The sequence below is a fragment of the Periplaneta americana genome, chromosome 16 (assembly GCF_040183065.1).
Source record: "Periplaneta americana isolate PAMFEO1 chromosome 16, P.americana_PAMFEO1_priV1, whole genome shotgun sequence".
Taxonomy (NCBI): domain Eukaryota; kingdom Metazoa; phylum Arthropoda; class Insecta; order Blattodea; family Blattidae; genus Periplaneta; species Periplaneta americana.
This window is the reverse complement of record NC_091132.1, coordinates 118,685,467-118,710,440: the sequence shown is the minus strand read 5'-3', so window position 1 is coordinate 118,710,440 and position 24,974 is coordinate 118,685,467. Positions and strand designations below refer to the sequence as shown.

The 24,974-nt window shown below is 35.7% G+C and overlaps 1 protein-coding gene across 12 annotated transcripts in view; it reads right to left on the bottom strand.

Annotated features, from left to right (window-relative positions):
• CASK (peripheral plasma membrane protein CASK) overlaps positions 1-24,974 on the bottom strand; it is a 766,374-nt gene that overhangs the window by 237,911 nt on the left and 503,489 nt on the right. For all 12 annotated transcript variants that reach the window (XM_069812914.1, XM_069812912.1, XM_069812916.1 and 9 more), the window contains exon 2: positions 14,411-14,602. In XM_069812914.1, coding sequence (XP_069669015.1) covers positions 14,411-14,602 — 192 coding nt within the window. The remainder of the gene's footprint in view (positions 1-14,410; positions 14,603-24,974) is intronic.

Here is a 24,974-nt window from a genome sequence, read left to right as displayed (position 1 = left end):
TATAGTACATCAAAAGTATTTGAAGCTGTTCACTTGCTCTACTTCCACATTCAGTATTCGCAAGTTTACCTTCTTTATTTTTCTTCCGACAACCATGGTCTTCGTCTTGTTTGCATTTAACTTCATCCCACATTGCTCACAGCTGTCATTTAGCTCCAGTAGCACATCCCTTAGTATCGTCTCCTCTTCTGCTAACAACGCCATATCATCACCAAATCTTATGCAATTTATTCTTCTTCCTCCTACTTTCACCCCTCCCATTTTCTGAAAACAATTCTTCACCAAGTCCTCCAAGCAGATGTTGAACAGGGTAGGTGATAAAGGGCATCCTCGTCGTACTCCTCTCCCTATTTAACTTCCTTCAAATATTTCTTCTCTATCCTGACTTTGACTCATTTCATATAAAGGTTACTGAACAGCCTCCTGTCTTTCCAATCAACACCTACTTTCTTCAGGATATCCATCAGTTTGTTCCAATCCACTCTGTCAAACGCCTTTTTTAAGACCAAAAATACTATATACACTTTATTCTTCTCTAGATATCTTTCGCTGATTGTTCGTAGCATTCCAATTACATCCCTGTACCTTTTCCTTTCCTGAAACCAAGCTGTTCTTCCAACTGTCCTTCCACCTTAGAATATAAACGACGATTCAGTATTCTCAAGAGAATCTTCGCCGAGTGCGATATCAGGCTGATAGACCTGAACTCCTTACATTTCTTGGCATTATTTTTCTTCTATATTCGGTATTAATAATAATAATAATAATAATAATAATAATAATAATAATAATAATAATAATTTAAGTCAACTTTCATTTTGAGGCCATATTTAAAATTAAGAACTCACAATTGCATCATAAACATTTTCTTTAATAATATTACAATAATCTGTATTAAGTTTACTCAGACTAGGTTCATAGATAATAAAATTCACAATTGAGGCAGTTTTCAATCACCTTTCCTGTATGTATATTTGAGCTCATATTTAAATTCAAGAAGTCATAATTGCGTATTACAATTTCTTTTAGTGTCCTATTACCCTAGATCTGTTTCAAGTTTAATCAAAATAGGTTCATGGATAATAAAATTCACAATTAAAGCAGTTTCATATCATCCTTCTTATACATTTCGGGCCACAGTAAACTTTAAAGAACACATAATTGAGTTGCAGAAGTTTTTTATAGATATGTATCAAGCTTAATCAAAATATGTTCGTTGATAATAAAATTCACAGACATTTCCTTACCACCTTTCTTATTTGAGGTCATATGTAAATTTACGAACTCGCAATTGCGACGAAGAAAAATTTTAGTAATAGTGAAATTTAATAAAAAATAAGCTCACAGATATTAAAATTCACAACTATGGTAGTTTTCAGTCATCTTTCATATACATAAGTTCATATGTTATTTAGAAAATCACAATGCTTCCTCTAAATTTTATTGAGTATTACTCTAGACATGTAACAAGTTGATTAAAATATGTTTATGGACAATAAAATCCACAATTAAGACAGTTTTAGTCATTTCGTATCATACTTGAAGCCACATTTAAATTTAACAACACATAATTGTGTCGTAGACATTTTCTTGAGTAGCGTTAGGCCAGATTTGTATGGAGATTCACAGATATACTCACAGATATCAGATATTATGTATTTCAATCTATCGAACCGAATCAAGAACGGAATTTTTTTAACACTTATACTTCATTTGAACTAAGATTTAACTCTCTAAAACGTCTTGCGTTTTGAGGAAAACTAAAACAGTCGAAATTGTATGGAATAAACCTGTTCCCAATGAAGCTCTACGAGTTGGCACAGCTGGTAGAGAATATACCGTTCCCTGAAACCAGACAGAGAGCTGTTTACGAGTATGGAGGCTTAAGTTCTTATGGGAGACCCGACGTAATCCAAAAGGCCATGTGATGTACTTCAGATGCGAGTTACACTCCCAGGGACCTTCAATTCACTCGAGGTGCTAGTTGCTAACAAAAAACGACGAGTTTCTTTAAATGCGTTGAATAACAGAGGGAATATCTTGTGTTCATCCCAGCGTCTCTGAATGTCCTACTTAATTTAAAAGGAACATGAAATAATCATTGGAATATTTATGACCGTAAGCTCGAGTAGTAAATATTAAATATCCATAATATGCACAATCTATGTATTTTTGAATTATCAACATATCTTATTTAAACAACCTGTTTGCAGTATCACAAATGGGTACCTGAAATAAAGAAGAGTAAAAAATATCAACACTTCATCTCCGGAATACCCTATATTTTGTATTGTATTATAATACTTTACATAGCTTTCGTTGACTTCGATAAAGCTTTTGATTGTGTAGAACGATCGAAATTATGGAAAATAATGTACAATAGAGGTTACCCTCCACATTTGATAGAAATAATAAAACGCTTCTTCACAGATACAAAGATAATAATAAACACAAGAACATCGAAAACAGAAGAAATAAGAATGAATCAAGGACTCAGACAAGGTTGTAGCCTATCACCCAGTCTCTTCAACGTATATCTAGATGACTTAATTAAAAAATGGAAAATGGAGGTGAATCCAGGTATAAAGATTAGTAAAGATACATTTTTAAATGTTCTAATGTTTGCCGATGATGTAACATTAATACAAGACAGTGAAGAAAAATTGCAATATGCCATTCACAAACTACACCTACTAGGAAAAGAAAACTATAATTTGAGCATATCAACTCATAAAACTAAAGTAATGGCCCACAGTGGTAAATTTCCAATTCGTACAAAAATAATAGTTGATAATAAGCCCATAGAACAAGTATCTCATTTTGATTATTAGGTTGTAATATAACTTATGATGTAGACAGAGATATTGACAACAAAATATGCAAATTCCAGTGGATATGCGGAACAATAAATGGAACACTAAAAAATAAAACTAGAAAAGAAACAAAACTAAAGTTGTATAAAACTATGGCAGTACCCATGTTGACATATGGAAGCGAATCATGGATAATTAATTAAAGAACGAGATAAAAGTAAATTACAGGCTGCAGAGATGAGGTTTCTTCGCAGAGTAAAGGGATGTACAAGAAGGGATCTGATAAGAAATGAGGATATCCGTAAAGAATTAAATACAAACATAAACGGAAAAGTTGAAGTTGAAGATAATAAAGAAAAGAGGAAATGGATAATGAAAGAATTCCAGCACTGATACAACAATACCAACCTAAAGGCAAAAGAGATGTCGGACGTCCTAGGAAGAGGTGGAACTGAATAAAATGTGAAGACGGAACAGGCACTAAGCCTAAACCATGAAGTGAAGATGATGATTATAATACTTTATTTCTTCTAATAGGCTATTTATATACTTTCTTCTAATCGTGTAATATTTAATCAAATCCCATTCGAGTTTTGATTTTCTCTAGACTAATTCGTTTATATGACGTCATTCCATTTTCGACCAATGAAGTGTAATGAAATTTTGAATTCTAACCAATCACAGTCCCACTTTGCGATAATTTTTGCAGCTACATTTATCGCTATCAATTTATCGCATGGTCGTTCTTTTGTTTAGTCGTTGTCGCCAACTGTTTCCCCGTAAAATGATGATCATGAATACATTAAGATACAACTACACGGTTAAACTTTTCTTTCAACTTTAAAGCAATGAATGCAAGATTGAAATTTAATATTAATTAATAGATTTACGCAGTGAAGACGACGTTCAAAACGGCGCACCATGTAGACACAAAATCTTAATGCATCATAATTGAACGTACCTTTTAAACTTGATTCTTTCAATATTCTTCCCAGATTGCACGCATATGCGATTGGAATATTGAACTGTGTAGATGCAGCTTTAGTGTTCCGTTACACACTACAGCGAGAATGCGTTTGTCGAGCTATAAAAAATGCTTTCGTGTAGCACTGATTGTAAGTAACGGTTGAAATAAGGCACAGCTGATATTGGTCCTGCTTCCACAGGTACCTTAACCTACAATTGTAGCCTATAACATTTGTATTTTGTGAATGAAATTAAACAGTTAATACAAAGTCAGGTGTTGAAATTTATGTAACGTCATCGCATGTCAAACCCAAAGACCTTGTATAGTAATAATATGGTCTTTGATCAAACTGCCTTCCGTATGGCGTAATAAAATTCGTGTTTTAATTAGGCCTATCTATACAGAGATGGCTTCATTGTGTAGCAACATGTCTCGCTGTGAATACATAAGCATTGGTATATAGCTTCCCCACAGTTACTATTAAATTATGATTTCAGCAGATAATGAAAACGTATTTATGTTATAATAATAAGAGAAAAGTGCAGTACATGTAATTAACATTGTTAAACCTGTATTTCGCTTTTCGCAATTGGCATTACTGAATAATAACATCGAATTTCTTTATTGCAGTAATCGATATTCATCTTGGGATATTTCAACTCACAATGTCTGAATAGGTTAAGTATTCGTTAATATACAATTAACATTTTGTGAGCGAATTTTAGGGATATATTATTTACATTTTATTTTATTCACGAAATAGTCCTAATAAATGTCACTGCATGACATTACTACAGATAAATAAAAAACTCTAGTGAAATTATTGTTGACAATACTTTTTTTTTATTACCACTATCAAGTTTAGTGTAGGCCTAAATTAAATTGACTAAGGTCACCATTTTTCATGTGCATAACACTCTAACACTAGTTGAACAACACTTTAGTACCTCTGAGCGGTGCATCTCTTGTATGAACATAACCCACTCCCGGAGGTAGTCATCGTGATATACACCGTATATTGTAATATTTTCCCTAGTACATAAAAATACAGAATACACATGGAGTGCCCTAGGCCTATATTTTGTTTCAAAATAATCAGAAATTAAAAACTTGTCTATCATTGGTTATTTTTATTTTTATATTTAGTAAAATATCATGAAAGTATTGCTTATACACACGCAATCTCGATGTATGCTTTCAAAAACAAAAATTGTTATTATAACAGAAGCATAAGGCCTATTACAGTCAGGTCACAGTTAAATTTCAAACACACAAAAATATGAAGTTTCATACAACTAGCCGTAATATACCCAAAGATATAAGCGATCAACCGTAATTCTGCTTAGAAGCCGGGTGGTTGTCCGGTAGTATTACAACATCACTGGACAGATTCATTTTTAAAGATGAATTGTGTAGATTTTGAAACTATCTTCTCAAGTTTCGATCAGATTTTAAGATACTGTAGCATGCTACTAGCTGATGTCATCTAATAAGATAATGACGATGTGATGACGGGAATTGATTGAAATGATGATAGGGAGAACATTACCTAAAGGAATTCCTTTCCACAAAAATACTGAATTGAACGTGTGAGGATTTTAAAAGGATTTTTGATGTCAAAAGTTGTTTCTGGATCGGAATTAGCATACTTCTTATATTAATAAAATTAAATGTTATTATTGTCCTGTAGATGTACAGTGTTGCCAGAAAATTTAGGGACACCTTATGAGTCTTATAAAATACTGGTCTGGTCTTAAATTATTAGAGAAACTAACAATGTTTTTAACTGCTGATTAACATATAAAATGCCAATTTTTAGTGCAATTTCGATATTTATATGATGACCATTAGTCCTTATAGAGAATTTATAAATTTTCGAACAAAATTAAAAAAAAAAAATACATATTCAGTATTAAAGTTGAAAATGAACGAGTAACTATTGGTGCACGATTCTCAACTGTTGGTGGATGATGTAGGATATATTACTGTTTAAATTGGTAAAGATCAAATATTTGTAAAAAGAAAAAAAAAAACTTTCTTTGTGAATGTTCTAGCAGTTTATAAGGTTTGGAGTTAAAAAAAGGTAGGGAAATTTTGTTATTGGTCGGTTCATATTTAACTGTTGAATAGAGGCAATTACAGCTATGAGGTTTGCACCACTGTAATCCCAAGTCCCTATTTACACTTGCTTCATGGATAAATATATAATAGGATGCGAAACTGCGGTCAGCACCATCTGGCGGTGGGGGTTGAAATAAGATGATCAGCGCCCAATGTCGTAGGTGGTGAACATTAGAACTACGTGTTGGGTACATTACCCAGAGTTCTCTATCCGTTCGAGATATTGCTCGAGGACTCGACGAAGAGCCAAGATGGCAGACAGAAACTTGCTAATAAGTGAACATAAAGTGATATTACGTGTGTGTATAAGCAGTGTATGTTAAACAGTGATGTTGATGGACGTTGTAAAAATAGTGTTGTTGAATGTATTGTAAAGCAATAGTAATATAATAAATTGAAGTATCTAAGTAGTTCTGTTAGACTTTTCAATTGCGCTGTACAATAAATACCCAAAGAATACAATCCCAATTATCTAACCTTTTGCTTTATTTTTTTTGTCTCTGTCTGGTTATATTTTAATTGGGTCGTCTCTTTTATCTTCCTGTTGGCTCCGGTAAGAATTTTCAGTAGAAGCTGCTGTGAGGAATAAAGATGTAAATGTTTTATTTTAAATTGGGTTAGTTTTGAATATCGATGAGGGTGGGAGGGAATACTTTCTGCACAGTTTAACATTTTCGTCACCAGGTGCGCTGCTAACTGCATGGAGTAATTACTTTTTTCGCTACTTAGTGCGGTGCTAGATGTAATAACGCCCCTGCCTCCAACAGGTGGCAGCAAGATCATTTTCTACAACAGCGCCTCTAGTATGTGTTACGGGAAACTCGGTAAGTTTAGTATCATCCATGCTTGCTTAATGTCGTTCGACTTATAGCGCGGGCGCATGCGCAGTACGGATTTCGTTCCTTCCCTTTCGACATCTGCTGGGTAGAAGCTGTTTCTATATCTGTGCGACATTTCCGTAGGTGGGCCAGCCGAATTCACACGACAGGACCCGAACATGGTTCGGAAAAGGCAGTAGCAGACAACTTTTAATCAGCTGTTCCTCTGTTTCCGCGCGCTTTGTAGCATCATGTCAGAGTGGAACAAAAACCAAGTAATGAAATTAATCGAGCTTTACGAGCAATGTCCATGCTTATATGATATCAGAAGTAAGGACTATCACAATAGGATTCGGAGGGAAAATGCACTGAAGTTTATTTGTAAAAATTTGGAGTCTGTTAGTCCCAATACTATTCCCTCCGACATCAAAACAAAAATAAAGAACATCAGATGTCAATATGCAAGAAAAAAAATTAAACTTACAATTAATTTTAATACAATAAATATCTATTGGACAATTTTGTTCCAGTTTGAAATCTTTACTGAGAACCTGGAATAACCCAGTGTTCCGCAACTTTGTTCTACTCACGGCACACCCTAGACAGGCCTAGACTCAACACGGCACACCAAAATGTTAATCTCCTCAAAAATATATATGATGTGACTCTCCCAATATAATTACGCATTGTAATCAAATTTACTATAATTATTGTTATTATTATTATTATTATTACTAATATTATTATTACTACTATTGTCATTATTATTATTATTATTATTATTATTATTATTATTATTATTATGTACTTATAACCCTAACATACCTATCTCAGGTAAAATAGGGTTCTCTGCAAAATTGGAGTATAATAAATAACCAACTGAAAAAAAATATATAACTAAGTTATAACACAGTGCCACTGATAGTTAATTCTTTGAATTACTTAAAACGGTCATTAACTGTTGTTCATTTTTTATTTCCTCTTGCAGGAGTTCATTATAAATCTTTCATATTCATGTTTTTGAAAGTCCTGTACTGAACACCACGTCGCAAAACATCTAATGCCCTTCACAATGCAAAAACAGAAACTAAATTACTCTAACTCTACTAACATGAGGGATGAAACCAACGAGCACAGAATACATAGAGTAGACAAAAACAACTTGGAATCGAAGCCGAGCTTGCGGACAGCCGCCATCACGATGCTACCAAAACATTAGCTGCCGCTTAGCATATGGATAGTTGATTGTGGTGCACCGCTAAACCAACATCAGACCGACAAAACAGCGACACTAACCCAACCCAAGAGAGTCATAAAACGTATGCTAACACAAACCTAGAGCGTCAAAATAACGCCGCTAACCCAACGCGAGCACAAAAACGTGATGATAACCCAACTCTAGAGCGTCAAAAACACGCCGCTAATCAAACCTGGAGCGTTAAAAACGCGCCGCTAACCCGAACCTGCAGCATCAAAACCGCGCCGCAAACCCTACGTTAGTGTGTCAAAAACGCGACGCTATACCAACACCAGAGCGTCAAAACAGAGTCACCAACCCAACACCAGAACGTCAAAAACTCTCCGCTATCACAAACCTAGAGCGTCAAAAACAAGCCGCTAAGCCATCCCTAGAGCGTCAGAAATGCTACAACCCAAAACTACAACGTCAAAAACACGTCGCTAATCCAAATCAAGAGCGTCAAAAACGAGTCGCTAACCCAAACCAAGAGCGTCAAAACCACGCCGCTAACCTAAACATGGAGAGTCAAAAACGCGCCGCTAACCCACACCTGCAGCGTCAAAACCGCGCCGGTGACCCACCACAAAAGCGTCAACAACGTTCCGCTACCACAAACCTAAGGCGTTAAAAACACGCCACTAAACCACCCCTAGAGCGTCAGAAACGCAACCACCCAAACCTACAGCGTCAAAAACGCGCCGCTAATCCAAATCGAGAGCGTAAAAAAACGAGTCGCTAACCCAACACTAAGGCGTCAAAAACGTAATACTGAACCAACTCTAGAGCATCAAATACGCGCAGCTAACCCAAGCCAAGAGCGTCAAAACCACGCTGCTAACCCACTGGAGTGTCAAAAACGCGCTCCTAACCCACACCGGCAGCGTCAAAACCCCGCCGCTAACCCAAAAGCAGAGCGTCAAAAACGCGCCGCTATCACAAACCTAGAGCGTCAAAAACCGCGCCGCTAACCCAACACTAGAGCGTCAAAAACGTGATGCGAACCCAAATTTAGAGCATCAAAAACGCGCCGCTAACTTAAACTCCGAGCGTCAAAAAAGCGTCGCTATCCCAACCTAGAGCGTCAATAACACAAGAACCAAAACCGATAGCGTGAAAAACGCGCCGCTAACCCAAATCTGCAGAGTCAAAAACGCGCCGCTAACCCACACCTGCAGCGTCAAAACCGTCCGCTAACCCAAAACTAGAGCGTCGAAAACTAGCCCCAAACCTAGAGAGTGAAAACCGCGCCACTAACCCACACTAGGGCGTCAAAAACGTGATGCGAACCCAACTTTAGAGCGTCAAAAACGTGCCGCTAATCAATGCCTAGAGCGTCAAAACCACGCCGCTAACCAAAACCTGGGGCGTCGAAAACGCGCCGCTAACCTATACTGCAGAGTCAAATTTGCGCCGTTGCCCCAACACTAGAGCGTTAAAAACGCTACTACCCAAACTTACAGAGTAAAAGACGCGCCGCTTTTGCAATACAAGAGCGTCAAAGACGAGTCGCTAATCCAACTTTAGAGCATCATAAACGCGTCGCTAACCCAACACTGGAGCGTCAAAAAAGCGCCGCTAAATCAACACCAGAGCGCCAAACCGCGTAACTCACCCACCCCTACAGCTTCAAAAACGTGCAGCTAACCCATACCTAGAGCGTCAAAACCGCGCCTCTAACCAACACTATGGCGTCAAAAATGTAATGCTAACCCAACTTTAGAGCGTCAAAAACTACTCGTATTTAATACCATACTGCATTTAGAAGAGCTATCAATTTAAATAAGTTGTATGTATGACTCGGTTAAGAGAGAAGTTTTATATGATATTCTTATTGAATTTGGTATTCCCAAGAAACTAGTTCGATTAATTAAAATGTGTTCAGTGAAACGTACAGCAGAGTTCATATAGGTCAGTTTCTGTCAGATGCGTTTCCAATTCACTGCGGGCTAAAGCAAGGAGATGCACTATCAACTTTACTTTTTAACTTTGCTCTAGAGTATGCCATTAGGAAAGTCCAGGATAACAGAGAGGGTTTGGAATTGAAAGGGTTACATCAGCTGCTTGTCTATGCGGATGACCTGAATATGTTAGGAGAAAATCCACAAACGATTAGGGAAAACACGGGAATTTTACTGGAAGCAAGTAAAGAGATTGTCTTTTCAGGATTTACTTCCAAACCTAAGTATATTATTACGTCTCGTGATGAGAATATTGTACGAAATGAAAATATACAAATTGGAAATTTATCTTTTGAAGAGGTGGAGAAGTTCAAATACCTTGGAGCAACACTAACAAATATAAATGATACTCGGGAGGAAATTAAACACAGAATAAATATGGGAAATGCCTGTTATTATTCGGTTGAGAAGCTTTTATCATCCAGTCTGCTGTCAAAAAATCTCAAAGTTATAATTTATAAAGCAGTTATATTACCTGTTGTTCTGTATGGTTGTGAAACTTGGACTCTCGCTTTGAGAGGAACATAGGTTAAGGGTGTTTGAGAATAAGGTGCTTAGGAAAATATTTGGGGCTAAGAGGGATGAAGTTACAGGAGAATGGAGAAAGTTACACAACACAGAACTGCACGCATTGTATTCTTCACCTGACATAATTAGGAACATTAAATCCAGACGTTTGAGATGGGCAGGACATGTAGCACGTATGGGCGAATCCAGAAATGCATATAGAGTGTTAGTTGAGAGGCCGGAGGGAAAAAGACCTTTAGGGAGGCCGAGACGTAGATGGAAAGATAATATTAAAAAAGATTTGAGGGAGGTGGGATATGATGATAGAGAATGGATTAATCTTGCTAAGGATAGGGACCAATGGCGGGCTTATGTGAGGGCGACAATGAACCTTCAAAGCCAGTACGTAAGTAAGTATGTGTGATTTATCAATGACAGTTTCAATTTTTGCTAAAAAAATACGTGCTTAGCGATTCTGTATTATGAAACAAAAAAGAAACTGTGACTTCACCAGGAAATTAGGGACGTATGGAGTTCCTATTATCTAAAGATCTTCTACAACTTAGTAGCTATTTTGCAATGTTTTGGTAGCAACAAGATGGCGTCAGGTCCATCAGAGCGGCTTCAGTCCGTCCAATGGTATTAATAAGATGCTCTACTCTATGTAGGGCCTATTCTGTGCTCGTTGGATGAAATATCTTTTGCCGTCTGAAAGAGAAAGTGTGGGAGGGGTATACCTATGACCTATGCTGACTTGTCTTCCTTCAAGTGCAATTGCGGAAGAATGTACCGTTACTTCCAACCGCTAGCGACGAGCCCCTCAACAGCTCAGTTGGGGGTGGGTAGAATGATGGACCACAGTAAAGAGAACATACTATACTGTGGATGGACTTCAAAGAAATAATTTTGTTACAGTATAATCTGTCCACTACTTTATGTTCCAAAATAGTATAATGCTCGGAAACGAAAGCTGTGAAAGCAAAAATGCGCATTATAGTACTCGGAAACAAAAGCCGTGAAAAGAAAACTGTGATAACATTAACCGAATCTATGATCACGTAAACGGAATTTTTTCAATATTTTAGTATTAATCCGTACGGAAATTCATAAAAGTGATAACATAAACCGACTGATAACATTATAATTATCCGTGATTACAATAAGCGTTGTTCAATATGCATCCAATTTCAGTGCAGGGAGATAATTCTCTATTGCTCTGCCGAAAATAGAACCCTGATCTTGTGAATTTGCAGCCAAATAAACTATTTTTAAATTACGTAGGCCTAATTTACAAGTACCTATACAAAATTAAGCAAAACCATTATATCGTTTTATTATACGGTTTCATAAATATTAGACATAAAATATTGTACTTAACGAAATTTAACATGATATACTTTTTTTTTTAACGAGATATGGATAATGTTACTTTCGCAACCCCTCGTAGTCCTAGCCCATATGAACAACCCATTGCCAGATTTCAGGAAGATGTCTAACGCGATCTGTATACCATTACTGTTTGCAGATCGCCTCACACCTTGAAAGAGGTCTTCTCAAGTTGAAGTGAATACCACGTAGTGCCTTCTTAACTCTAGAAACAAGTCGAAGACACATGGACTCATTTCAATCAGGATAGTATGGGGGGGGGGAGGGTTAACACCTCCCATAATGCTAATGTAACTCGGTTAGAGGAATAGCAATTGGGTACCTTGCGTTGTCATGAAGAATAAATGAATAATGGGTTTTTATCTTCGAGTAGCAGATCAGGTCTGTCTTTAGGTCTTTAGGAGTGATGCGATGATTACTAGTAGTTCCGAGCGGGAGCTTTTTTAAGCTCTCTCCATATGCGCGGATCTTTTCTGCCTGAGACACAAGGTTGTACAACACATTCAACGTTGCAGACCATAACGGATCGCAAGCGAGATTACATTACAGGTATTAATGATAAGTAAAAGGTTTAGTTTTTATATAATGAACATGGCGGTGAAGTAATTTGTGTGTGCTGGTATAGTAATTCAAGTTATAAAGGATTAAACCAGAAATAAGTAAAATAAAATCAATCACTAAAACAACTCTAACGAATTAATAAAAAAACTCCCGCAGTAACTAAAGTCAGTATTTCATAAGTAAAAAATATATACTATATTATTTGTAAAAAAAATGTCAAACGTCAGTACGAAACACAACACAACATAGATATAGACATTATTCTGGAGAAGAGAGAAATTTATTTCAGACAAGAAACAATGTTGAAACATTAAGAAAATCCACGTTTTTTGTTTTATAATAGTAATTATATTTGAGATTGTTTAAAATGATCTAACCATATAAATCATATATGGCCAAACATGCGTGAGTTGAGAGAATTATTTATTTTTTATGTTGTTTTCTCGAATTAAAAATTTTAAGCAGTTTACCGAATAAAAAGCTCCTTGCACAACAATCATTGTCACATTGGTCTGAAACTTCTCACTAAGATCAATTAAATGATGATAAATAAAATTTAATTAGCATTTGTATGAAATATTAAGTTTCTTCGGGGAATATTCATATTGCACTTAGGTTAAATATGCTGTAATGGTAAATTCATACAGTTTAAAAATTTATTGTGTCTCTATTTAGACTGAGCTCAAAAATGTAATTAATTTTTATTCCTATAACCATTTTCAAGATTTTGAGCAAATATGAATTAAACATTTTGAAAATTTTGACGCAAGGAGCCTTTTTAGTGGTGTCAACAAAAAATATATTAAAAATATATATATAATTTCAAAACCATATGGCATAATGGCACCAAATTGTGTACAAATTATAGTTTATATAGTTTAAATTTCACAAGTTTTGGTTGAAAATTGTGGAAGCTTTAAAAATCATACATATCCCCTTAAATGATTGACCCCCAAAAATTACGATGGTTCTTCAATAGCACAATTGAGTGAATTTGTTTTTATTTTGTGTTACGTGCATCTCACAAATCACTTTAAGAAACCTCATTACATAATCACGACTGGAGAGTGAGGACTACATTTTCACAATCACTCAATCAATATACTTTATTTCAATCAATATTGTTCTTATTATTTTTTAAACAAATGCTCAAAAGTACTTTAGAGATCACACACGTCGAGCAGGTAGACCCTATTAGTCGCTCCTAACAAATGAAGTAAAGTATTTACATAAAAATAATTGCTTTTAACAAGGAAATGGTTTACAAGCAATTAACTTTTCCTATTTCTCTTTTTGTTCTTAAAACCCCCTTCCTTTGAGGTTTGTTTATATATGTACATGTATATTAAATAATTGAATAATTAGTCCTATTACATAGCCAGAAAATTAGTAACGCAAGTTATTGTAATAATTACTGCCTTTATTCGATGTATATGCATGTGCATCCCTAATGTCTAAGTTAAGACGCTATGTATGGATGCGCTATGCGCTCGTGATCAAGGTCGAGCTCTTCTACCGTGATTGGGAGCTAATATCGTCTCATCCCTGGTCTATAACATTATGTTACAATTTGTCTTCGGTGAACTTGAACCATAATAAATGCACTTGTTCCCTAATGACTCTATGTTTTAACTAAAATAATGATAAATCCTTTTAACTAGTTATTTTTCATGCTCACTTTTGCAATGAATTAAAGCAAACATTAAAAATCTGCATTGAATAGGATTCACTGATCACAGACAACTCCTCAAGGCAATACGGGGGGGGGGGGGAGGACATCCAGTTTCTGTAGAGGAGAGATAAACGTCCGATTTCCTGCCGAGAGTCGAACTCAGATCCACTGAATTTCTACCGAGTCAGATTACCTCTAGAGCCACATATACTGTAATGTGGAGGTATCCGGGATTTCATTCAGGATGGCATTTCAAAACATTATCGACTGCGAAAATTCATTTAAGCGGAAAACCGCTTCCAATAGAGACCGTATTATTACAGCTCCAGGCCACTCGTTCTCACGCTCCGAACAAATAAACACTCACCATGGGCTCGTCCGTGTTCTTCTGGAACTGCACGAGTCTGACCCTCGTCACGTTCTCCATCTCGACGTCACCATTGGGCCCCTCGAGGTCGTCTCCGCCGTTTAGGTAAGGCATTAGGGGCGGCGGTGTGACCCGCACGGCGTCCTCGCCGTAGATCTCGTGGGCGACCACATCGTGTGCCTGCAGCAACGCCTGCGGGAATACACAGACACGTCAGACACACGTGATTGCAAATCAAATACAAGTACAGCAGGGTGGGATAGGACAGTGGTGTCAAAGCAAGCGCATTTTTCTGACCTTGACGTCGTGCGCTGGCAGCAAGCGCTAGGTATGGAAAGAGGAAGGGTTATGTATATGAATAAGCATCGTGTTGGATTAAGAAAACAGTGGTGCACAAACTTCAAACGGAACGTGAAATTTTATGTCGTTATTTTTATAGGGCTTCTTTCTGTTTGATATTATCTATATTGTCTGTAAAACAAAAGTACTAACACTGATTTCTTAATATTGCACTTGTGTTTTAAATCTTAATAACATAATAGAGAGTTAAGAAAGAATATTCACTTAAATTCCATAGTAGTATAATATTATACTGTATTAAGTGGATGAAACACATCATTCACAAAGAAAGTGATATTCCAAAGAAAGAGATTGAGTATGACTTGATAAGTTGGAATTTATATTGATGGTATCTTTAGCCTTACAAAAGTAATCAATAAACTAATCAAAACAATATTACAGAACAAAGCAAAGTTACCTAGGTACTGTATCTGTTTTAAGTGTAACTAATATTACATAACAAAACTCTTATCGCATTACGATTTTAAGGTGATATTTGTGAGCAACTTCCTATCATCAGAATATTAAATTATTTTCTCGAAATCTGCTGAAGCTATAGAGCTGACATTTTTACAACACATGGGCACGTATCTTTTGCTTATGATGTAACAGTAGTTGATTTGTTAATTCATTTCCTTACAAACAATTTTCACGCGAATATTTTCAAAATTTTCAATACACTATCTTCAGTAATACGTATATACGGTATATTAGATTTACGAAAACATTCTGTAAGGCTACTAAATAAATAGGCCTATACCTGAAAATTTCACTTTTCTATACGAAAAGTTGAGAAAATATTTCTTTTGAATAAAAAATCAAACTTGTGAAAAATGAGCACTAAAATTAAAACTTACATTCTTATAATGCACTTATACTTCTCAGACAAATCTAAAAATCAACATGGATGCAGTTTTAATAAGTTTTCTTCCCTTCATCTATTGAATCAGTGCTGGCCATCCCCGAATATAGCTCGACCAAGCGGCATATACCACCTCTTTCGTCTGTCTCTTTCCTTTCCGCTGTAAAACGCTCAGGCTCTCCTGGGCTCTAAAGCGCGCGCTTGCTCCTGTGGGCATCAATTGACATGCCTGGGATAGGATGAAGGGATAGAAAACAGATACTACGTTTTCATGGAGTATTCAGACCGATCTGAATACACTTACCGTACTGAAATCTTCATGAAAACGGGAATTCAATTCGATCTGAGCCTCAAAGTCGATACACCTAAACTGTGGGATCGGGTCGTATTCAGTTCGAATTGAGTTCCATGAAAACGGATATCGTATTCAAATCGATCTCAATACGCTAAGCGCGTGATCGATCGTCATTTGTTTGATGTGATAGCTGTTTTACGGACAACGAGGGAAATATGTATGTTGAAAAAGAGTGTTGTAAAACATAATATTTCGTGTTTTCCTTAAAGCCATTATTACCATAATTCACTAACAGTCAGAATATTAGGTTTTCATGCGCCACATTTGGAAAACGCAAGATTGTTTATAGCTAATGCCTACAGAGTGACCAACACGCTAATATTTCGATGACATGTTAACAAACTGCTTTCGAAACTTCAGCTTCCGTACTCAGATCGTTTTCAATACGTATCGAAAATTGCATGAAAAACGGATCGTATTCAGATCGAATTCAATAGGCCTACTCCACGAAAACGTAGTAACTATATGGTAGGATGAGAGAACAACATAGAATAGGGAAGGAGAGGTTACATGGTAATAGTGTGCGAAAGGGCAGGAGAGAACGAGAGAATAACATAAAATAGGAAATGAGAGAATATAATGAGACGTGAGAAAATACGATAGGACAGGATTAGGAAACAAGAATTAGAAATGAGAGGATTTACAGTGAAGGATGTTAGAAAGGATAGAGAGAATGAGGGAACAACATGATAGAAATGGAGGGGATATAGTAAGACGTGAGAAAATGGAATAGGACACGATGAGAAAACAACATAGGATCGGAAAGAAGAGGATAGAATAAGATGTGAGGTAAAAGGATTAGGAAGGGATAAGAAAACAGTAAAATAGACAATGAAAAGAGAGAAAGAAAGAAAGAAAGAAAGAAAGAAAGAAAGAAAGAAAGAAAGAAAGAAAGAAGAAATAATATGTGAGAACACATTATAGGATTGGATGAGATTATAACACTGAATAGGAAATGAAAGAATAGAATAAAATATAGGCAAATAAGAAAGGATGGGAAAGAGAACAGCACAGAAAAAGAAAGGAGAGGAAAGAATAATATGTAAGAAAATAGGATAAGGTTGGATAAAATAATAATATGGGATAGGAAAGGAGAGGATAAGAAAGAACGGAATAAATTGAGACAGTGTTGGATAGAATGATACGAGAAAGGCTAGCATAGTCAGTTGGAATGGGATGGAATAGCGTAGGATGAGATGAAACGAAATACACTGTACAGAATAACATATAATGAGGTAGCCTGGGATAGCACATAGCGCGATGTGATAGGAGAGCATAAAATGGAATGTGATGGAAAGCAATAAGAACAAATGGGACGCGAAACGTTGAAATATAATAGGAGAGAAACGAGGAAAGTAAACTAAACAGAATAAAAGGAAAAAGCTTCGGAAACGAAACTAAAAAGGAAGCTAATTATAGGGGAATAATAAACAAGTACGTCCAAGAGAAAATTAGACGAAAAGAAATTATAGGTATGGAAAAGGAAAATACATTACAGGAGAGAGGATTATGTAAGAAAGCGTCTGTGATGATGATAGGTGTCTAGGACAGAAGGAAAGGATGCCTCTCATTCTTTTTTTCAAATGAAGAGGCAAGCTGCAAAGCATAAATTCAACGCAAAAACACTCCCTTCAATTGAACAGCTATTTAAGTTTGCTTAAGTTATGGAAAGTTGGTGAATTTTCTGAGAAGATGAACTCTTGAAGAATAGGATTATGAACAACTTTGTACAAAACAGTTTTATTAGTGTGTGTGTGTGTGTGTGTGTGTGTGTGTGTGTGTGTGTGTGTGTGGGTGGGTGTAAACTTCATAATTAGGGACCGGATTTTTATGTAATTACATATTATATTCCTTTCAACCAAACCGTATATAAACAACAAATCTTTGCGAATCTTGTAATTACCATTAATATATTAAAATTTGATACTACATATTTTTACATATTTACCCCACATTACATATTATGGCTTGATATTACATTCTGCTGGGGAAGTTTACAATTTGAAATACATACATTTAAAAAGCCTTTTTACCTAACCAAGATAGGATATATTTCGGGACGAAACATAACGTCCTTTGTTCCAGGAAGTAATAGAGGCACTCACCCCATACCGCCCACTGTAAATATGAGTAAACAAAAGGCAAACCTTTCTCATACAACTACCGTGTATTGTAAAAATCACTCAGAAAGTAGCGTTGCCTTCATGCGGTGGAGTAGGACGAGGACGACATGATTTGTCTCGAACTATAATTATTGTTCTGCACACGTTTTAACAAGCAGTTCCCATGAAATTTGCAACCTTATCCACCCTCTTCGTAACCTTCCAGGGAAAATCCGTGTCAAGTCTGACATGAGCCGCAATAAAGTAGTCGACTTTTGAAAAGAAGCCGGAGTAAAGGAACAAAAAGGAAAGATGTTAAAAGAAATAAATAAAAAAACTTTTCGGGTTATTGCTTGACCTCTTTACTTTAAATTTATTAGACCTATATAGAAATGGGATTTTCCGAGGAATTAGAAAGTATGTTCTCGGATCGAATAATCCTACATTTTGAATGAGACAGGAATGTCACTTTTCAAGCAACAGTTTGTAAATGCCTATAGTTTGAGGTTTTAGTAGGTAGAGTACTTTGTTTCTTACAGGGAGCGTGTCCCACAGCCCTTATTTTCTTCTAACCCAGTAAAGCGAAACAGTGCTTGCAGTGCTGTTATGTCATTCATTTCACTCAGTTTTCTAGTTTTAGTACTTACAGTATAAAGTGCAAGTGAGTTTATCTACTGCTTTTAACTAACTAAAATGCCACCTGTATATTCAAACCTAACGACAAAAATAAAATCATGGATTACGATGGACGAAGCTTTCACTACAGATGGAAAAGTAGTAATGTGTCAAGTGTGCGGTAAAAAAAGTCGCGTGCTCTATGAAATCACAACTAGAGAGTCTTACCTATCATATACCTGCCATATATTGATATGAAATATTTTCATGATTTTACATATTTTGGTACATATTCAGCCTACTATTCAGTATTTTCGAGAAAAATATTTGATGGCAGGCACCTGGGAAGTACATGGTTTAATGATCGGAGCGAGGGGCACCATCCCACGATCAACTGTAAACACTATCAAAACTTTTGGAATCCATGACATCATTCCAAAAATAATTACTTCAACCATTAAAGGGTCTGTGGCAATTCTGAAAAATCATTTATACGGAATGTCATAATCCCCCCCCTTCGTTAGTGTGTGATTGTTACAAATATATGTACAAATTTATTATTTCTTAAATTTAAGCTCCCAGTTCACATTTCAATTTGACTCATCTATTTTACTGTAATCGTTACTATTCTTATATGTGTGTTATTCTGTGTTTTTGGCAACCCAGGATGCGTGGGCAGACTATTTCTTGGAAATAAATTATATTATATTTTTCTTACATAAATATGTAAGTACTTCACATCTTGATATTACATAAAAATCCGGTCCCTATTCATAATGTAGAAATGTAAGCAATTTCATTTTATTCTCTATATTACATTCGTGAGCACAGTTTTTGTGCTGAACTTTCAGTACATGCAATTCAATGCGTCTTGTTTTTCTTTTTTTCTTTTCGTATACGCTGTTTATTATGACTCGCTGTTCACACATTTTCTGGTGCTTTAATGTGGCACAAAGCTGATTGCCCGGAAATTAAAGCTAGATCCGGTAGGAACACGATGAAGTTGCCAGCGTGAACTTAACAAGCAGCTGACATCTCTTTTTTACTTCATCTCCTCACCAGAGCTTATTTCAGATCATAAAGTTGGAGCAATGATATCTTGCTATAACTTTTTAAACACGCCGATGTTAAGAGAATAACAATATTATTCCGTAATATTTCTTGTAACGTAGAAATTTTATATTCCTTACAACTACAGAAAAATATTTCAAATAACAAATCATATATTATTATCTTCCATTTAAGTATCTCCCATTAATAATGTTCATGCACATGGATTTTTTTTAATACATACATTATCCCAGCCAAATGAACAAGACAGCTTTTGCTATATTGCAATAACGCAGATGGTAACATTACCATACACCAAACCATAGGACACCAATCAACCAATACTAAAAAGTTATATCATTATATCATACTATCTCATACCACATCGTTGTTTAGTTAACTGTCCAAAGACAAGTTTGAACCTAATAAGTGACACCAGTACGACATCACTCATGAGGCAACTAAGCAGGACATAATGGGTAGAGTGGCCAGTGCATACATCGCCAATTAGTAACATATTACACTAATCAGACTTGAGATGTATACAAACAATTGTTTATCTGACACAAATATTCAAGTGAAATGTACTGTCTGATCACTGAATAACAAAATAACACTTTCGGTGGATATCTTGGTAACCAACAAGCGTTCTAAGACAACTGGAACATGCTGATTCCGAATATGCAAACCATTTGTCTCTATTACCCACCGTTCTTGAGATATACGACATCAACCATTATGTTTAAGAACTCACAGACAGGAATTTCAGTAGAGCATTTGTTGCTACACGGAGTAATAATGAACATGGCTTTAGCTAAGAAAATGATGGAAATGTGCCACATGGCACATAATTATAATAATAACATAGTTGAAGGTATAATACACGTGTAAAATACATATATACATATATATATAATATACTTCATTTGTGCTGAGCATTTGTCATGTCGCGCTCAAGCGTCCAGCAGTAGTCAGCCAACATCGCTGCACTTCCATCAACACTGATAGCGTGACTCCATCACCGAGATCTCTTAATGAAGACGTTCATCATGTTCGTCGCTGACTAAATCTAGGTTCTCGGGGAAGAAATCAAGATGTGAGTCGAGGAGATGCATTTTGAGGGACGTGTTGCAACCTAGCTGTCTGTACGCACTGATGCACTTCTGCAGAACATTCACATAGTCAGTTGATTTATTATTTGCAAGGAAATTGTCTACGACTGACTTCAATGCCACCCTTGCATCTCTTTGCGTATCATCCAGTAAGTCTTGGAAGTGGCTGTCAGCAATGATCTTGCTTATTTGTGGACCTATGAACACACCTTCTTTCATTTTCTCGTAACTCAACTTCGGAAACTTATTACACAGGTACCCAAAAGCATCTGAGTCATTATCTAGTGCCTTCATGAAAGTCTTCGTGAGCTCCAGCTTTATATGAAGCTGTGGCATAATAACTTTGTCATGCTCAACCAACAGCACACGAAGGACGATTTTATTTCCTGTCTGCATTCTATCTCTGACTGGCCAATTTTTCTTTATATAGCCGTTCTTTCTATCTCTGCTGTCCCACACGCAGATGAATTAGCTGTACTTGGTGTACCCTGTCTGCATTCCCATGAGAATTGTGATAACTTTTAAATCACCATAGAAACGCCAATTGTACTTGCGATAGCGTATTTTTTTAAGAAGTAGAGATATGGTTTCGTACGTCCCTTTCAGGTGCGTAGAATATGCAACCGATCCTGAAGCATTTCTGTTTCCGTTGTGTAATAATAGTGCCTTCAAACTTGTCCCATATGAGTCTATGAATAGTCGCCATGCTTCAATGCATAAGACCTTGAACGTCCGTGGAGTAGCAAATAGTGTCACTCATTGCAAAGAACTTCACAAGTTCTTTGTGTCTGTGCCGAAACTGTGAATTCGTTGTGCAAGGAAATTAAATTGTTTAAGACGTACCGAGCAGTTCAACTTGACCTTTCGTTAGTGCCAGGTCCCGTATGAGATCGCATGATCCCGTATGAGTGTAACATTATTCATCAATTAAATATCTTCTCCATGTTGGTAGTAATCAGAGTCTGAGTCGTTGGCAGGAGATGAAAGAGGACATTATTCTTGCATTTCTTCAGTAACTGTGTATTCTCCAGATGCTCTTGGTATTGGACAAGTGACGGGATCATATGGAATTGGTTTAGAAACTGAAGAAACGTCAGGTTACTTTACAGATGCACGAGTTTTGGAGGAGAAGTGACGTTTGCCAAACAGAAATAACAGTCTGTGATGTGGTTGCTTCATTCACGCCATATCATAGGAACTCCAAATACCAGATGGTTGATCTTCTTTTCCTTACTTAACCAACCGCGCAAGTTGCATACACAGGTCGAAAAGATGAACTGTGGTGCCTACGACTTACTACTATCCAGCTTCGAATCAAAGTATAGTTCATATGCTTTCTTCGCAAATGGCGTAAAAGTCTTCCGATGGGATTTGTCTATTACATAGCCGCACACGTAGCAAACACTTCTCGTGAATTTCTACAACCTCTGGATGCCGTAATATCCACCGTGCACTGTCATTGTCAATGAAAATAAGTAAAAAAGATACAAATGAAAGTATATTAATGCAACAGAACACAAACGAGGAAATTTTCAGCACTGCATTAAGAATAACGAAAAAGACAAAGAAATTATACTGCGTTCCATGTAAAAATCAAATTTCGTCGGTAATTTCAAAACCTGACGTGATAGAGCAAAACGGTTTTCAGATTTGAAATCAGCATGAAAAACTACATTAGAAACAGTAAACATTACTTCAATATCTACCACTTGTTTATCAGTGATAATAGATGTACGAGTACATATCAGCCAGCGTCTCAATCGGGGTATATCATATCATATCATATCATATCATATCATATCATATCATATCATATCATATCATATCATATCATATCATATCATATCATATCATATCGTATCATATATATCATATCATATATCATATCATATTATATCATATCATATCATATCATATCATATCATATCATATCATATCATATCATATCATATCATATCATATCATATCATATCATATCATATCATATATCATGTATGTGGAGCCTAGTATCAAAGACGGACAAGTGCCATTTTTATTATTTGCCAATAGAGCCATATTTTTGTTTTATTATATTAATTTCTAGTATAAGGTTAGAAAATTTGTGTGTCATATTGGTAACTTCATTAGCCGAAGGAAATAATTCAGGTCTTCACTTAAAAATATTAGTTCAAAGCACTTTAAAACACACTTGAAAATTGTATTGTCCACTTGTGAAACTAAGATTAGTCCTTTTTTAAACAAACATTGACGCAAGTGTCCATTTTTGAAACACACAACCCAGAATCAGGATAATAGTGAGAAAATCATAGGGAAATTATGATTTTATTCTGAAAGTAATATTTAACTGGAAAACTTAGAAATAATTTTCCAAATTCAATTTTTCTATTCAATACTTACAATAATATCATTTTCACTTTTTAGTTCTTATTCTACTGCAATTCATTTAAAGTATCTTCAAAGCAAGCACATTCATTATGAGTGTCTACATTTTTATAAAACTCTGGATTACAGTACTTTAACACTAAAGAAAGTGGTTTTCCGTCCACTCACTTCTGAAGTGTTTACTTAGTAACGTCTAAAAATCCGCAAGCTTCTGTAGCTTTACGTTGACCCCTATTTTAATTGGTGAAGAATGAATTTACAATAATTTCTCTTTAGCACGTTTCCATTGTTCAGGCTTAAATTTACTTTTCTAGTCAGTTCAGGCGCACTCTCCAATGTATTGCGCTCCATGCTGAACTCAGGGTGCCCCAAAATCCTTATATTTCAATAAAATTTCGAAATAGAAGTGAATATAATCACTAAAACATGCAAACTCGTCAGAATGTAAATATTAACTGGTCGCCATGACAGTTTTAAGTAATTTCCATCAATCTGATTGGCTGAAATGGTCATGTCTGCATTTGGAACAGATTATGAAAGTAACAACATACTTTGACGTTCACAAAAGCATGTAAAATGACAGCTTCTGAAATAAATGGACCACAGATTTGGAAAGAGAGTGAAAAATACTATAAGAATCTTTCCTTAACTAAATTTCGATAAAAATGGCGTATGTCCGTCTTTGACATCAGGCACCTCATATCATATCATATCATATCATATCATATCATATCATATCATATCATATCATATCATATCATATCATATCATATCATATCATATCATATCATATCATATTACATGTGTACCACATCACATACAGTATTATGGGCTAGGTTTATATGATGAATTTTTATGTTTTTATTATGGGCTAAATACTGTATTACTCGTACGTAATTCATTTAACAAGTAATACATCAGCAAATGTTTACTATAACCTTGCCTGTTGAAGGTGCTTTCTTAGAAACTGTAATTAATATCGCTGTAAACTGCGACAAGATGGAAGTCCATAAACACATACATACAAGTAGGCCTAGCGACTGTGTTAACTGTGATGTACTACTGCAATTTGTCTTAGGATTCTCCAGCGCAGGAAGTTATGACTTGTTCGAGAGTCATTAATTTTAATTAGCACGTACTTCGAAAGACTAATTTTCACAGTAACACAAATCTTGAACAATACTCCGTCATAACACTCTTGACTTTCGACTTTGTAAAGGAAAAGTACAGCGAAACTACACTCATTTGTCACAATTCAGATCTTAAAACACCACCCTATCGCATAGCCACCCTTGTAATTAAATAACTTGAGAAGTATTAAGCACAACTTAGTAATAAGGCTCTGAGCTTACAGTAAATTACGATTTAGCTTACTGAGTAATATCTGTAACATTTAGCTTTGAATACGTGGACCGGATTTTTATGTAATATCAAGGTGTGAAATATGTACATATTTATGTACGAAAAATAAGCTGAATATGTACCAAAATATGTAAAATCGTGAAAATATTTAATATCAATATCTAGCAGGTATACGATAGGTAAGACTCTCCAGTTGTGATTTCATAGAGCATCCTACTTTTCTACCGCACACTTGACATTACTATTTTTCCATGTTTAGTGAAAGCTTCGTCCATCGCAATCCATGATTTTATTTTTGTCGTTAGGGTTGAAGATACAGGCGCCATTTTAGTTAGTTAAAAGCAGTAGATAAACTCACTTGCACTATATAGTGTAAGTACTAAAA